Raw genomic sequence first — 15,889 nt, forward strand, 5'->3', positions numbered from 1 at the left:
AATAAAAGTAAGTTAAATCTTTTAAGAAGCGGGGCAGAGCAAGTGGGGAAGAGACACAAGACAGAGTATAATCCAGGTCTGTGTACCCTGAATCCCCCGTCCTCCTGGTTCGCTCCCAGCTGGTCTCATTGGATGGAAAAGAGACGTTCAGCTGTCATCTTTGTAGACCTCTTCCTTCCTCACTCTCCACTGTGGACAGGCCAGGGGATCCAGCCTTGGCACTGGCCCACGGAGCCTCAGGGGGCGTCCCCTAGTGGAAGTGGCCGAGTCCCCACGCCACCTGCCCGTGGTCCCTGGCCAAGCCCGGAGGCATGTGCATTATATTAGAGACAAAGTCAGGGGAGTTCCAGGAGTGATTACGCCTGACTTGGCCCTTGCCGCTGCCCCACTGCTTGAGGGAGGGGGACCCAAAGCTTAGCTGGACCTTCCCCAGAAGGTGGGTGATGGTCTTGGGGGGCCTCTGGTGGTGATCAAGGCAGAGAGGGGCCCAGAGCACCCAATGCAGAGCTGGGAAGCATGGCCTTCCAGAAAGCCGCCAGGTATCTACTGGGCTGACAAACCAAGAAAGTGTTCACGTACAGTGTTGATCAGGATGTGGGGAAATGGGCAATCCACACTCTTCGGGAAAGTAATCCAACGTTTTTTTAAAAAAATTAAAAGCACATATACATTTAAAAAATAACAAATAAACACACATACATACCTTCCTGTCCAGCAATCCAAGTTTGGGGGAATTTAGTCTATCGAAGAAATAAAAATACTAGTACACAATGTTGTTGGAAGAGGAATATTTATTACGACAATATTCGTAGGACATACACACAAAACTTGAAAAGCCTAAACGTCCATCAATGGGTGGAAAATTAAATAAATTGTAGTATGGCTGTCTAAGAAATATTGTGTAACATTTAAAAGGAGTTATTTGCTTAGCTCTTGATCTTGAAGGATTAGTAGAAGAGAAATATATATCATAATTTTGTAAAACTGAAAAAAAGCCCAGTACGGGTATACATCAGGGTATGTTTCCATGAGCACGGGGAGAGGTGTATGAGGACCCACGTGTCTACTACCATTAGTGCAGGCTGGGTTAATGTTCTTCTCTCTACGTATCATTGTATTGCGTGGCGGATTACAATAAATGAATGACTTTTTTGGGTTAAATTCTGAGAGAGGAGTTTACTCTAAATGGCGGGGGTGGGGGGAAGGGCTAGGGGTGGGGAGGGAAGCTGTGGAGGAGACTCCAGGAGCAAACCCGTTAGCGGTGAGAAAACCAGGGACCCCAGATTGGGGGTTCAAAGGCAGGGAGAGCCAGGGGCCCGCCCTGGGCTCTGGCGCCAGCTGGAGGTGGGGTAGGGTCTGCAATCACAGAGCCTGTCCAGAGGCTGACTTAATTCAGGGAGATTATCTAGAGCTTCCTGAGAAGGCCGGAGTGGGCCAGCCTGTAGCAAGAGGAAATGAAGCTGCTGGAGTATAAGGGAAAATTGCTCCACAGTATTAAAGGTCATAAATGAGGTGCTCTCCTCCAGGTTATTCTGAAGAATTCAGGGAGACCCATGGGATTAAGCCTGTTTGGAGGCAGGAGGAAACAAGAGTAATAATAGCTAACAGCAGGTAAGAGGCATGTAGTGCGAAAGCGCTTCACCCATGTTATATCATATTTGACCCAAAGTACAACCCCATGAGGAAGGTATGATCGTGCCCATTTTACAGAGGAGGAAACTGAGGTCCGGAGGGGTTAAGGAAGCCACCCGTGGTTATGCGGCTGGTAACAGAAGTCTTCTGGCTCCTGGGTCCTCACTGTAAAGAATCTGGACAGGAGGTTACACTCCTTGTCTCCACTTCCTTTCGGGGGCTGGAGCCAGGAGGCTGCCCGAGCCTGGCTGGGCAGTGCTGGGCCCAGTTTTCTTCTTTCTTTCTTCTTGGTTCGTTTTATTTATTTATTTATTTTAAGTTTATTTTATTGGAGTATAGTTGATTTACAATGTTGTGTTAGTTTCAGGTGTACAGCACAGTGATTCAGGTATACATATATATGTATATATTCCTTTTTCATATTCTTTTTCATTATGGTTTATCACGGGATATTGAACATAGCCCCCTGTGCTCTACAGTAGAACTTGCAGAGCCGTTGTTACCCATTCTCTACATAAAAGCTGACACCTGCTAACCCCGACCTCCCACTCCAGCCCTCCCCCAACCCCCTGTCCCTTGGCAACCGCCAGTCTGTTCTCTATGGGCCCAGTTTTTTTATGCCGGTATTTGGGTCTGGGCCCCAGGCTGCCCCCACCTCAATCTCAAGGGAAGGCCCTTGGGAGATGCCGTTCTTCTCCTTGGGGGAAAACCCCAAACTACTTCATTAGAAAGTTCCCTGATGCCCAGGCCTCCGGAGTGCAGAGCAGCCAACTGCTCAGCGCGTGTCCTCATGGCTCTCCGCCCCCCACTTTCTTTTCACTCCAGGGGCGAGAGGCGAGGGGCAAGGGCACCAACACTTTTATTTCCTTTGGTAGGTGTTCGGAAGAAAGGAGAGGCAGCGAACCTTCCCTCGGGTCCCGTGGGACAGGGCGGTGGACTGTTCCAGAGAGTGGACCTCTCCCTGGGGCCACCCGCGTCCAGCCTGGCACTGCCAGGGCGCAGCCCCTTGTGTGGGGCGGGGAGAGGGAGAGAAGAGTCGAAGGAAGACCTTTCCGGAAGCAGCTCTGCCAGCACTGAGGGAATTTCGGGAAGTGGAAAAGGGGAAAGGCTGCTCTCCGTGTCGTCCATCCGAGTTCCCACGCTTGGGCTCGGCCTGGCCAGCCCCATGGCGCTGCCACCCGTGGGGCCCTCGCCCTCCAGGCTTCAGCCGGAGTGAAAGGATCTCCAGATGCCCAGAAAGAGAATCTACGTGGTGGTCCTTGGGCTGATTCGCTTCCCTGAGGATCCTGAATGAAAACAGGTCCCAGATTCATCTCTATCCTCCACCTCTGTCCACAGCGCTGTCGTCTCCAGTCTAAGATGCCTGCTTTCCTCTCTCCCCTCCGCTCGCCCTGCTTCCGGACCGGTTCTCCCCAACTTTCTCCTCCATTTTCCACGCCCCCATCCTTCTTCTTTCCTTGCGTGTCTCTTCCCCCCCATACGTCCAGCTCCCAAGGGCCCTGGAGTTGGGGGGCCGAGCCGGGGGCTCTGGACTTGGCGTCTCTGACATTTTCCTGAGGATAACCAAACATTACACTCCAGTGGAATTCTGTGCCTTGAATCTACTCGGGCAAGGGATGGAGTGGGAGGGCCCTTCCTCGACCCCAGGTCCTCAAGGGCTGGCAGCCTAGCGCGAGTGGGCCACGTGCAAAGCGATGCGCAGAGCTGGAACCACCGGGCCGAGGTCGGGAGGACGAGGTCGGGAGGTCGGGAGGACGAGGTCGGGAGGACGATCCCCTCGGTGCCTGATACCCACTCCTCACCGCCTGCACCCCCAAACCCCATCTCAGCGGTGGGACGTGGCTCGTGCTCACGTTGGTTACTACCTCCCCGAGCTGGGAGCAGGGCTTACCGCGCTGCTGCTTAAAAACGGTAACACCAACTAACATATGGAGATGTCATCATGATTAAACAACAAATTATAGTCGAAGACGGCGCGATAATAATCTAAACAATCACTACAACCAGAAGAAAAGTCCTCTACGCGATGCGGCCGCGTTTCCGGGACTCACGGCCCTGCGTCCCTGGGCTCTCTCCCCAAGAGCACTGGAGGGTGTTCCCCGGCCTACCAAAGGGCGAGGGAGCCCCGACACGGCACCCAGCTCTCTGGAGGGCCCCCACCCCGACGATCTGGGACAGGCCGCCCTGGAGGGAGGCCCCACCTGGGAGGCAGCTGGAGCCGCAGCAGGAGGGCCAGGTTCCTGGAGACCAGAGCGACCGAGCCCGCGTTCCTAATCCCCGCCCCTCTCCCCTCCCACAGCCTCGCCTCCTTCCAGATCTCGGAGGAGGTCGTTTTCTAGGAGGGAGGACTGCTCTGTGAGGGGAGGGGTGTCCTCCTTGTGTCGCGGGGGTCTCCCCCCACCACCACCCCAAAGCCTGGGGAGAACGCCGCGTGCGTTTTCCTTTGGCGAGCAATGGGCCCAGGGGTGCGCGCTGCTTCGCCCCCAGTTTGCGGAGGTAGAAACACGAATAGAAGAGGGGAGGCTATCGAAGCAAGACTGGCCCGAGTAGACCCTCTTTCTCCTCTTTCCCCCCCATCATTAAATAGATCCGTGTTTATAACAGGCTCAGACATTTTAATTTGAATTCCAGGGGTTGAACTCAGGCTAGAATCGTCCCACTTACACTTAGGCCGAAAATTACATTGAAATGAAACGATCAAAACCAAACTCTATGTACCCAAACAGCCAGCGTTCCGGGGTGGGTGGCCACCCCGCGCAGGCAGCGAGGATTTCCTTTGGTCTGGCCCGAAACTGCAGGGTCGGCGGAGGAGGGGGCGGCTTGGGGGCGGGGGGCAGCGAGGGAAATAGTCCCAGGAGTGGAGGCGAGGTGGCGTGCGTGAACCCGCCGCGCTAATAGATGCTGCCATTAAGAAACCGGGCGGCTTCCAGCGCTCGGGGCGCAGGGACGCATGTGTTGCTGGAATTCAATCCGTGGCGGGAATGCAGATTGGGCTGCGACCTACTGGGTTTGATTTATGAACTGTTACTCTAGCGATTGTTTACACATTGCATTTCAGGGCCCCGTGCACCCTCGAGGAGCGCGTCGCGGGAACCCGCTGCAGCCTTCTCAGCCTCCCTCCCCGCCCCCATCTCCACCCCCAGACCCCTCGGGGCCCCCGCAGCTCCCTCCCACCCTCACCTTGTCCAAGAAATCCGATTTCGCTGTCTTTGAGCCCAAAGACCCACATTCGGGTCTGCCCCCCCAGCCTGCTCGCATCCAGCAGCCCCGGACCCCGCGCTCCTCTGCTCGCGTTTATTCGCGAATGTTTACTTCTCTGTAAGGCCATGCGGGCCTATAAGTAGGAGAGGTGGAAGCAGCTCGACTGCCAGATCGATAGACCCCGTCTCCTCGCCATTTCAGCTGAGCTGTCTTACTAATTATGAAAGGATTCACCTGATCCCTGCCAGGGACCACAGCATCTGGCCCCTCTGTGAGAGCCCTTAATGGTGGTTCCTCTGCAAGGTGCCTCTGGCCACCGCAGAGGAAGCGGCGTGTCGCCGGGAGGGCGCGGCCTTCGGAGCCGGTCGTTGAGGCTCCGACCCGCGTGGGTGTGCGTGTGCGTTCTCAGCTGCGCGCAAGCCCAGTGTCCCCAGACCTCACCTAGAAAGGATCCTTGCCGTTTACTTATTTAAAATATAACCTCCTCTTTCTCCTAAGTAAACACAATTTCAGGGACGTGGCAAGGTGTCCTGGTGGAGGAGGGTCTGCTTGAAGACGGTAGGTTAGCAGGTGGCTTGTGAACAGGTGAACTGATCACCCGGCATCCTGTGTCCCTTCAGGTAACCCCGAGAGCTCGGCCAAGAAAGCAGGCTTGGGGCAGGAAACAGACGACACCCCCATTTCAAACAATAACTTTTATTTTATACTTCTCTATACTTTGTAGCAAATTTTTTTTTTGCTGAATTTAATTTATAATAAACTTTTTAAATTACATCTCTCTTTTTTTTAAAATCAAGGCTCTTTTATGTCAAAATCTTTTTTTAACTATATTTTAGATTAACATTTAACATCCCCCCCCTGTGATCTATACCATTGGATATTCAGGTATTACTGTATGTGTAACAGCTAAAACAAGAGGGAAACTCAAGGCAGTGGACTTGGAAAGGTGCATCAACACGAGCAGGTAAAGCTTAACCTCTCAGTGATTTCAGCAGCGTTTTTTTTCTGGCAGCCTGTACCTCTAACCCGAGGTTTCCTCAACCCCTTTCCTCTCTCCCTCCTAGCCTTAAAACACAAGGCCAACAACCCGTCCTTTCACTTTTCTCGAGGAGAAATGTGCAGTGGAAATGATCAAAACAAGATACTGTGTTAGAAAGACGTGAGTGTGAATTATTCACGAGATGCTTCTCTCTTCAATTCATTCCCCTGGCCTTCTCCTCTCCTCTCTTTCCTATTAGGAGGAGCCCGTAATTTGTCATGTATTAACATGATTAATATAGTAGGCGGCCCAGGGCCGTTCCTGAGATTCTTGTGCCAAAAAATAAAAATTAAAAAAATGGGGTGGGTTTGCCGTTTTCGTATTTCTGTGGGAAGACGGACTGAAGCTGAGGTCCGATGTTGGCTGTGCTTGCTTTGCTCACTGATCGGTAACATTTGGCAAATAAAACACAAAAAAACAAACGAAATCAAAAAGAGAACCAGGATTTCCCACAATCCTATGAGTGTTGTCAGCATCACAGAGAATCACAACGTCCCCAAAGAACGAATGGATCTTCCTCTCGATTTCCGGGAGCATGGCGTGAGTGTGTGTGGGCGCGCGGGGGAAGCCGGCCCCGCGCTCAGAAGGGAAGCCAGGTCGCTAGAGCTGCCAAGAGGGACGCCAGGAGCACGGAGAGCGCCGGAAGCAGGGACCCCGCCGCCCCGTTGCCGCTGCCGCAGAGTTCGAATAAGCTGCCTTGGATGTTGAGATTTTTGGATTCTTTTCTCAGTTTATCCCACATATCTTTCGCCCCTTCCTGGCAATCCGTAAGGGCTGTGACCGTGCAGCTGTGGAAATCCTCCCAGTATCTGGCGAGGAACAGAACAAAACAGAAGCGGGTTCACTTTGGGCGCGGGAAGGACCCCGGGCCTGCGCCCCGGGCAAACCTCCCGGCGCCCCCCTCCGACCTCCTCTCCGCCGGCCCGGCGCCGGGCGGGGCCCGGTGGGCGCTCCCGGGACCTCCGCGCAGCCTGGATGCCGCTGACCCAGGTGGAGGCCGCCCCTTCCCTCTCTGGTTCCGCGGCCCGGCAGCCGGGCCGCGCCCGCTGCGCCGCGCTGGCACCTCGGCCTGAGCAAACAGATTGCTGGGCCTCCGCGGGCAAAGCTAGGAAAACAGTGCTAAGCCTCGCAAGCTGCCGCCCATTAATGCCTCCTGGCTTGCAAGCGGGTTGCTTGCTCGGAGCACGGCCCTCCCCTCCGGGCTTCCCGCTTTCTCCTCCGCCCGCCCCTTCTGTCTCCCTCCCTCCCTCTCCACGCCGCCGCGCACTCTCCCCGTGGCCTTCATTCTCCTCCGCTCCTCCTTTTGTCTCCCGCTTTCCCCTTCGCCTTCTTCCCTCTCCCCTTCTTTGTCTTCCTCCTTTTCCCTCCCCTCGGTTTTCCTCTGTTCCGTTCCTCACTTCCCCCTACTCGCTTGCTTCGGTCCTCCGTGGCCCCTCGCCTTGCTCTCCACGCCCCCCCGGCTCTGATTCGCTCCGGAGACTGCGGCCTGCCTCTCCCCTCCACGGGGTCGGTGAGTGTCAGCGCCCGGGCCCCCGGGGTTGGCTTCCTGGCCTCCTCCAGCTTCCTCAAACCCCAGAGCTCCGGCCCTGCCCTTTCCCCTCTCCCGAGGCTTCTTCGTGGCCCTGGACCTCCGCGGCCTTCGGGGTGTATTGCCAGCACCCCCAGGCCCGGGCTCCTGGGCCGGCGCGGTGCCCGCCGCTGCCAGCCTTCGAGGGACCCTACTCCCAGCCCTCCCCTCTCTCCTCTTCCCGGAGCCCCGCGCGGTACTCAGCCACTCGCTCCTCCTGGGCTCGGTTCCGAGCCCCGCCCCACAACCTTCAGCCAGCTTGTCCTTTTTTTTTTTTTTTATTGTCCCCCTTTCTTCTGAAAACCCAAAATAGATCTCGAGACTAAATATCATTCCAACCCGTGATCGATTCCTGGGGCGCTGTCTCCTTTCGGGGCTGGGTCGATCAGTGAGCCTCGGTAACTCTGGGCGGGCTCCCACTTCGCCCAGGCCCTTAGCGCCAGGTCACCAGGGAGGGCCCTCCACGAAATGTGGTTGTTATTTTCTCCCCTCTCTCCTTTCTGCTCACTAGCCCGGACTGTAAGCACGATTTATCCTGGTTTCCACTCCCACCCCATCTTCTGGCTGACAGTCAAGTTATAAATGCTTGTTGGACGGCCTTGAGCAATGGCTGTTTTCTAATGACCTCCGTGAGTCTCTGATTTATGAGGACTGGGGGGCCTGGGGTGCAGGGCTTCCAGGTTCCTCAATTTGTAATAAATACTGAGATTTAGAGAAACCGAGAGGCGGCAGGACAGCTCTCTGCATAATTACACCTCCCAAAGGATGTCTAAATCTCTCCTTTCCTCATGCATGCCCAGATGGGGACAGGGCCTTCCTGGAAGAGAGACATGGTGGAAGATGACAGAATCCAGGTGGCACTGAGAAGAGGTGGGCTTCAGGGCCACCAACAGCGTGGGAGCCTTGACCCAGCTGTGGCTGCCACCTCTGAGAGGGGCCCGCCTCATTTCCATTTTCCAGGACGAAAGTCCTGCTAAAAAATTAAAATAGCTTTGGAATAACCAAGTTCTGGCAAGTGATGGAGGATTTGAGAGCTGATCCGTATTTAGCCTCTTGTCCATCGTTATAGGTACATTTCTTACCTATCATCAGACACTTAGGATTAAAGTAGGTGGGTGTGCATCCCAGACCCAGCCTTTTGTCCCTTTCCTGATAGGAAAGTAGCAGCCACTTAGCCGCTGTGGCTTCTGGTGGCCACCAGGGTATTTAAGACTGTGTAGCAAAATTAAGGATGGTGCAGAAGATGGTCACTCCAACCTATGGGAAACAAGGAACACCTTTTGCCTTGGCTTTATTGGAAGGACCATTATGGGGGTGGGGAGGTTCACAACTATTTTTGAAACATGAAGTAGCAGTGTGTGTGCATGTGTATTGCAGAAGATGGGAGTATTTCTAAGGTCTGCAGCAGCTAAAATGCAGCTGGTCCACCACAGTAGGGCTCTGCTACCCTCATTTGCCAGTGGGAGCTGTGCTTTCCAGCCAAGCTCTGGAAAAAACGCCACTGGGCCTGTCCATGAACTCCCTCCTGGCCTGGCCTGGGGACACCTTGCAGATGGAGGAGGGAGGGGGGAAGCAAGAAAGGTAACTACTCTAAAGCTCCGAATTGGCTACCAACTCCGCAGAAGTGATCACTGGACATTTGGGACATGCTCCTCTTGGGCAAAGTCATTGGCACAAAACAAAATATTCTTTCAGTCTCTCTCCTAGAAAGAGGAAGAGGGATCTGCACTCCCTTGCTGCTCGCGAATTTTCTTGGCGGGCACCGGAGGGGAGTTTTATTAGAGGAAGTGGACAAAATAGGGGAGTGCCTTTCGTTTTAAGCGAACCTAGTAGAACTACCAAAAACGCCCCTCAAACCAAACCAACCGTTCTTCAGGAAGTGCTCATTCGCGCAGCAGGAAAGGGAGACGAAGACGGCCTCAAAGCGCAGCGAGGAACTGCCAGCTGCTCTCCAAACCCTCGTCCCCGGTTCCAGCGCGTGGATTGCGCGCGCCTCTGTGCGCGCGGGTCAGGCTGCGGAGGGTGGGACTGGGCCCGGCGGAAAGGATCATCCTCTGCCCATCCCAGGCCACAGGGTCCCCTTGGGCGGGGCAGGCCCCGGCAAAGGCCTGAGGGTGGGAGCCAGAAGGTGAGAAGGCGCGGATTCGCACTGGTGCCAAATACAGACCGCCGGCGGGAGGCGGGGCGCCCTCCCACCTCCGCAGCGCCCCACCCCCCCCCGAAAGGAAACCTCGAGGGCCAGAGAGAACACTTACGTGCACACGGTCTTGATGTTGGTCTTGTCATCCAGGCCCTGCGGGTAGTTGGCCATGCTGTCGCCCAGCTTGAGCAAACAGTCCGAAAAGCCCTTAAAGACCGCATCGCACTTGCCCGCTGCTCTCACGGCCTGCACCAGGTACGCTGCGGGGAGGAGGGAACACCGGTCAGCAGGACCGCGACCCCGCCCCGCAGCCCGACGGCCCGCCCGCCTGGGCCCAGCGCGCCTCACCCCGTCCAGCGGTGTCCACTAGCGCCCGGGCTCGGGGAGCGCCAGGTCCAAAGGTGAATGAACGGTTTGGCCCGAGAACGAGCGACCCGCACCCAACTGCGCGTCTTCTGCGGATGGCCGGTACGTGAGCGGTGTGGACAGGGGAGGCGAGGCCCTTCCTATTGTTCTACTCCCTCCCGCATCTGGCTCCATCTCTTTTTCTGTTTCCATCGCCCCCTCTTCTCACCTCCCCCGCCTCTTTTATTTCTCTCTTTCTCCTCACTCCCTCCTTCGTTTCCCAACGTTTCCCAGCGAGCCCGTCAAGGGTCTCCAAGTGAGATCTTCCCTTTCTGAGGTGACGGAGGGGGTCCGAAAGCACAGCGCGGGGGCGAGGAAGGGGCTGGGAGGCGGCAGAGCCGGGGGCCGGGAGCCGAACCGAGCGCCACGTCGGGCGAAGAAGCCTCAGGCTCGGCGGGCGCTCAGCAAACACTGCTGAATGAACAAACTAATAAAGTCGCTGGAAGCTACCAGCAGCCACCGACATGGATTGTTTCACTCTAAGACCGACTGTCTACCATGCAGTGTGCGTTCCTAGTGAGGTCCTCGCTCCCCGACCCCGAGAGACTGGGCGAGGGGACGAGTGGTCTGGGGCAGTCGCGGCCCGGCAGAGTCAGGATGTGTCTGAGCTAATGACCCCGGGTCACCTCCGCGGAGGCCAAACCCGTGAGGCCGGCCCCTTGCTTCCTTCCGCCTCTATCCGCGGCTCGGCTCCCCTGGAAAGACCGGCCACCACTCCCGCCAGCGGGAGGTGGGGGGGTGAGACCCTTCCTCGCCAGGCCCCAGCAGTGCGTCTCAGGGCCCAGATGGCTGCCGCCAGGGGCTCTCGGCCTCCAGCTCCGGGCTCTCTCCAGAGGGGACCGGGATCGCAGTCTGGGCGGTGGGAGGAGGTGAAGGAGAAGGGGTGGGGGAGGAAGAAACCCCGGCCGCACCGAGGCCCTCGCTCCTGGTCTCAGGTCGGCCAGACCCCGCGGCTCCAGGCGGCCGGCGCGCTGCCGTGGCCATTTCTCTCCTTCCCAAGGCCCACGAACTGGGCTAAAGATTCCGAGACGAGCGGCCAAAAGCACCCGGGACGCCAGGAGGGCGCGCATGAAGCGCAGATCTGCGCTGCTGGGGCGAGAGGAGGGGAGAGAAGGGGCGAATCTTCTCGGAATGGAATTCGGCCTCCAGTGCCTGGACCCTGAGCGCCGGGCCCTTCCCGGCAGTGTTCAGGGCGCCGCGGCTCGCGTGTGGGTGTCTCCGGGGAGGACCTCACCACCCCAAGCCGCCGGTGCCCAGAGCCGGGCCAGAAGCAGGCGAGCGGGAAGGTGACCGAAGCTGCAGAGGCCTCCGAGAGCGCACCGTTTGCAAATTGCTGCAGGAAGAGCTGGGCGGGACTTGCGCTTTCTAATCCGGAACGGGAAGCTCTGGGGAAGGGACTCGACCTCGGCTCGGGCAGATACGTAAACCGTTATCTATCTCCCGGTCCCCCTACGAAACAGTAAGAGCCCTTGCGACTGCAAGTGTCAGCTAGAACACTGAATAAACGAATCTTTGTTCCAACAGAACGCAGTCCCGAGGAATTCAACCCTGCGCGGCGCCCTCTATAATCCGTACCACAGATGCTGCTTTGCAGCGAGGAAACGAAATAAAATACAGTCCATCCTCCCTCCCGCCCTGGCACCCGGCCTCTCCTTACCCCTTACCTCCACCCCCAAGACTCGGTGGTGAAAAAGTTGCCCCTAAGATGCATTGACACTATGTTAAAGGAGAATTGGGGTTCGCCGGGGTGGGGGGCGCGGGAAGCGTTCCTGTCGCGTTATCTTTCCAGGGGCTGCTGGAGGAGAAGACATGTCACAGCGCGCATGTGTGTGTGTGCGCGCGCGTGTAAAATAAGAAGTCGTGAAAATTTCTGTTTTTTTTTTGCAACTGTGACTCCGCGGTCTCTGGCTGGCTGGGGAGGCCGGGGGCTTGCGCGCGGGAAGTGTTTCGCAGGCTCACGCCTCCGGGCAGGGGGCAGCCGGCGCGACCCTGTCCGTCCTTCTTGAACCCTCGTTCAGCGAGGCTCGGGCGAGCGACCCAGGCTACTTCCCCGTTCTCTGCGGTGTCCGCGTCTTGTGCCTTTTCCTTCCGTTCATTCATTCGTTCGACCTCTCATTCATTCCAAACTTCCTCCCGCCTAGCCTTCATTTGCCTTCACCACCCCTCCACCTTCCCGTCCCTGCCCCACCCCCCGCTTTTCTTGCCAAATGTCAGTGATTTGGGACAGTTCCCAGCTGGGAATTAATAAAGATCGAGGCTCTGGTGCGGGAAAGGGCAGACATTCGGGAACAAGTATACTCCATTGCAATTCCACAGCCAACAAATGGTCATTTTCGGGCCGAGGTTACTGTGTTCCAAGCGTATTTCGCATACACAATCGCTGTCTTTTTTTTTTTACCCCATCCATAGTAAGGTTATTTCCTACCGGGAAAGCAGATTACAATCCCTATATCAAAAACAACTGCTGTCTCCGGCTCTCTAAAAATCTGCAGGCTAACTGCAAAAGCCACATCCAGTTATTTCCAAGATTTAAGGGATTTGCTGCAATCAGAAATGTTCTTTATTTATTGCAGCTCTTTGCACTAATGTCAAAGATTCAAAACAGCCAGATTCAAAACAGCAAATCGTTTCTTAGAATTAAAGGCAACGTCAACATCCTGCATCCACACATTCTAAAGCCCCTACAATGTTCATGCAAAAAAACCAGATACTCAGAATCATGTCAAATGCATACAAAACCCACTGCAAAGAATCCATTTTAATATGCAGATAACTCCAAAGCCTGTTTCCCCCACATTTCTCGTGAAGAAAAATGTTATGTATTTCATCTCCTGCCCCAAATCGATTCCCTAAAGCCCCTCCACCCCCCGCAATACTGCAAGGATTTGTCTGCAAAGAATGCTACAGCCTGAAGTGATAGGCACCAGCAATTCCCTCGTCTCCAGAAAACCCGTTTGAAGAGTTTCTATTTTTTCTCTTGTCCGTTCTATTAATAATCTGCTTCACTTTCACTTTTAGGCCACATTAATTAATGCTCTGACCCGTATCAGAGATGGGGGTTTTCTAGCGCTCCCTTCCATAATGCCTTCTTCATTTTGGATGAAAAAATGTGAACTTTTAAACAACGACAGTGTAGCTAGGACTCAAGGTTCCTTAACATAAAATGGGGACTATATAAACCCACCCGTAATCAGTCCCAAACAAACAAAAATAACAGGCACCCAACACGACATATTGCAAACACTTCTTAACCCCTTCTTATAGAGAAAATACTGATGCCTATGTGGAAAGGAACAGGCAAATGAGCATAGAAAATTATATCCACATATATTTAGCTGAACTCAAGCTCCTCAATGATAAGCATATTAAAAGATGTACTCTGGGGTTCCCTATCATTCTCAGTTTGCCCCCCAGCCCGGTCTGCGTTGCCCGGTATCAATGCTGCAGCTAGGATACTGGGGCTGGGGGGGGGTGGCGGGCGGGAGGATGACAAAGTTCTAAATGCTGCAGTCTGAACCCCAGAATATCTTTGCTTTCTGCACATAAACTTTCCAGTTGTAGCTGCCTAGCCATCTTGTTCCTGCATTCACCTTTTGACCCTTAAAAATAATACCTTGCAGTATCGCAGGGACCAGTGCATTTCCCCAGAGCGCACCAAACCTGGTGAACCCAAGAGAGGGGAGCAAAAACGGACGTGCGCTTTGGAAAAAGGGGGAAAACCCCTCCAGAAAACGCCAGCCGCACACATTTCCTGGCGAACGTTTGGAGTCTCTCTCCCCCCCCCCTTTTTTTTAGGAAAACCAACCCGGGACGCCCGAGTCCCTTGGATCCCATGTCCCACCCCTGGAGGTTTGCCGCCTTCTCCGCACCCCAGGGCGGCCGCGGGCCAGTCGGTTCCTTTGGGCACCTCGGCCCCGGCCGTCCGCCGTACCTCCGCGAGCCCGGCTCGCCGGCCACTTACCTATTTGCACCGCGAGGATCAGTGAAATATATCTGCCGTTCAACTTAAGTCCCATCCTACGTTTAGTCAAACCATTTGCGACCGCAGACCTTTAAATAGTTAGTTTAGAGAACGCGGGGGGAAGCTGAAAGATAGGCATTGCCAACAAGTTCCAGGAGCGACGGAGACTTTATGCACGGGGAAGGCAGAGGGAGGAGAGAGAGAGAGGGAGCGAGGAAGAGAGAGGGAGAGGGGGAGGTGCTGGGAATGGTTCACTCCATTAGGAGGGGCGGAGGAAGTACAGCCTCACGCCCACGAGCAGGCCTGACGTGGGGGATGACACGGAATGATTCTTTTTCAAAAAAAATAAAGACACCTTGGTAGAGAATCGCCATTTATAGTCATCAGAAGCTCGAATTAATCAGTTATCTCCAATTAATGTGCGATCCGAACGAATTCTCGCCTCTCGGAGGTGACCATTTCCCCAGCCCCGCGGCCGCCCACCCCCCGCCCCCCTCCTTCTCGCTGTTCCCGGGCCCCCAACCCCGCCCCCTCTCTGCGCAGGACCGGGGCTCCCTCTCCCCGCCCCGCCCGGAGCCGGGGAGTCCTGGCGCGCCCACTCGATTGTTTCAACCTGCTCCCCCTTCCTCCACCAGCAACTCGGCGAATCCAGCCTCCTCCCTACGTTGCAGCGGGGTTTAAAGCAGCGAGAGCGGGAGAGGGAAGAACTGCTCAGCCGGCCCCGTTAATTCGACAGGCCCCTGGGCCGCCTGCCCCGCTGCACTGGCCTACTCTCTTCCTCCAACCCTGCAGCTGCACTCGGGGCACAACCTGGAGCGCGTGAGCACACACACACACTCACGCCCGCGAGCCGAGCGGAGCGCCCCAGACCCTCCCGCACACACGGCACGGGAGCGCGCGCACACGCCCAGGCCCGCGGGGTTTAATCTGCACACGCGGGGGCCCTGAAATATACACCTCGCGTCTTCGGTGACGCCCCCGCGGGCGAGGGGCCGCTTCAGGAGACGCGGCGACACCTGTATTGGGGAGCGGGGAGAGCAGGGAGGAAGGAACCTCTGCAAAGACGATTTTCGGACACTAGGGATATACTGACTCGCAGAGCTTTCGGAAATTTACGAGGCGATCGCTAGTGTGAGGGGTTCCTTCTGATCCTGATGCGCCTCTTGAGGTTATTTGTTGGGCCGCACACACACGCACACACGTACATCACGTACGCACACGCACACCCGCGTCCACACACACCTGCACTGTCTTTTGATGCTCGGGCGCAAACCCTGTGTAGACGCAGCCTTCTCTGCAACCAAGTGCTTCTGCAGCTGCGCCTGTGCCCGTGCGAGGTGCTACCGCGACAGCGTGAGTTAAGGATGAGAGAGGAACAGAGCTATTTTCTTTCTAAACGCGGTTAAGCTTTGGTTTCCTTCCCTTCCTCTGCACCAAAAGAAGCCTAAATCCTAGCTTCTTTAATCAAATGCTAAGGAAGGAGCCGGCCGACTCTGAGCCCGTGAAGAGAAAAAAGAAATGAAAGATGAAAAGGACCCGCTAAATCTCCCAAAATTACAGGAGAAAACAAGATATTAAGTAAGCGGTAGATATGCAGACGGATGAAGGCGATATTGAATCGAATCTGCTTCTCCAGGCACTGTGCCACCTGCGCGCCCATCTCTTTGGAGATGCAGAGACAGAGAGAGGGCGAGAAGGGGGCAAAACAAGGGCGGTGGGACGTGCTGTGGAGGCTGAGGGGATGAAGGGGTGCGCGGGGGCTCTGACTGCGGCCCTTTGTGACGCGGAACGTTTGCACAGGGTGGCCCCTTCCCGCATCCCGCAGGTGCGGTACACCCAGAGCTGGGGGCCCGAGGGCCAGGGTTCGGGGCCTAGGGGCGGGGCCTCGTGGCCCCACCCTGTTGACGTCACCAGGCGGACGGGCTGGGCGGCAGTGGGGGGTAG

The 15,889-nt window shown here is 55.8% G+C and overlaps 1 protein-coding gene across 2 annotated transcripts; it reads right to left on the reverse strand.

Annotated features, from left to right (window-relative positions):
- Window positions 1-5,513: 5,513 nt before the first annotated feature.
- On the reverse strand, window positions 5,514-14,142 carry NRN1 (neuritin 1). 2 transcript variants are annotated; one of them, XM_033863791.2, is made up of 3 exons: window positions 13,946-14,142; window positions 9,695-9,839; window positions 5,514-6,681 (listed from the first exon to the last, which is right to left on the reverse strand). In XM_033863791.2, the coding sequence occupies exons 1-3, from the start codon at window positions 13,998-14,000 to the stop codon at window positions 6,453-6,455; spliced, it is 429 nt and encodes a 142-aa protein (XP_033719682.1). In that variant the 5' UTR covers window positions 14,001-14,142; the 3' UTR covers window positions 5,514-6,452. The 2 variants fall into 2 exon arrangements, with proteins under 2 accessions (XP_033719682.1, XP_033719681.1); XM_033863790.2 differs by lacking the exon at window positions 13,946-14,142 and adding an exon at window positions 10,896-11,470.
- Window positions 14,143-15,889: the final 1,747 nt, after the last annotated feature.

Source organism: Tursiops truncatus, chromosome 10 (genome assembly GCF_011762595.2).
Source record: "Tursiops truncatus isolate mTurTru1 chromosome 10, mTurTru1.mat.Y, whole genome shotgun sequence".
Classification (NCBI taxonomy): domain Eukaryota; kingdom Metazoa; phylum Chordata; class Mammalia; order Artiodactyla; family Delphinidae; genus Tursiops; species Tursiops truncatus.

Coding starts and splice junctions, on each gene's coding strand:
- NRN1 (XM_033863790.2), bottom strand. CDS start 10,968: ATGGCCACGGCAGCGCGCCGGCCGCCTGGAGCCGCGGGGTCTGGCCGA. Junction 9,840..10,895: donor GACCAGGAGCGAGGGCCTCG/GTGCGGCCGGGG, acceptor TCCTCCCCGCAG/CGTACCTGGTGCAGGCCGTG. Junction 6,682..9,694: donor AACATCAAGACCGTGTGCAC/GTAAGTGTTCTC, acceptor GTTCCTCGCCAG/ATACTGGGAGGATTTCCACA.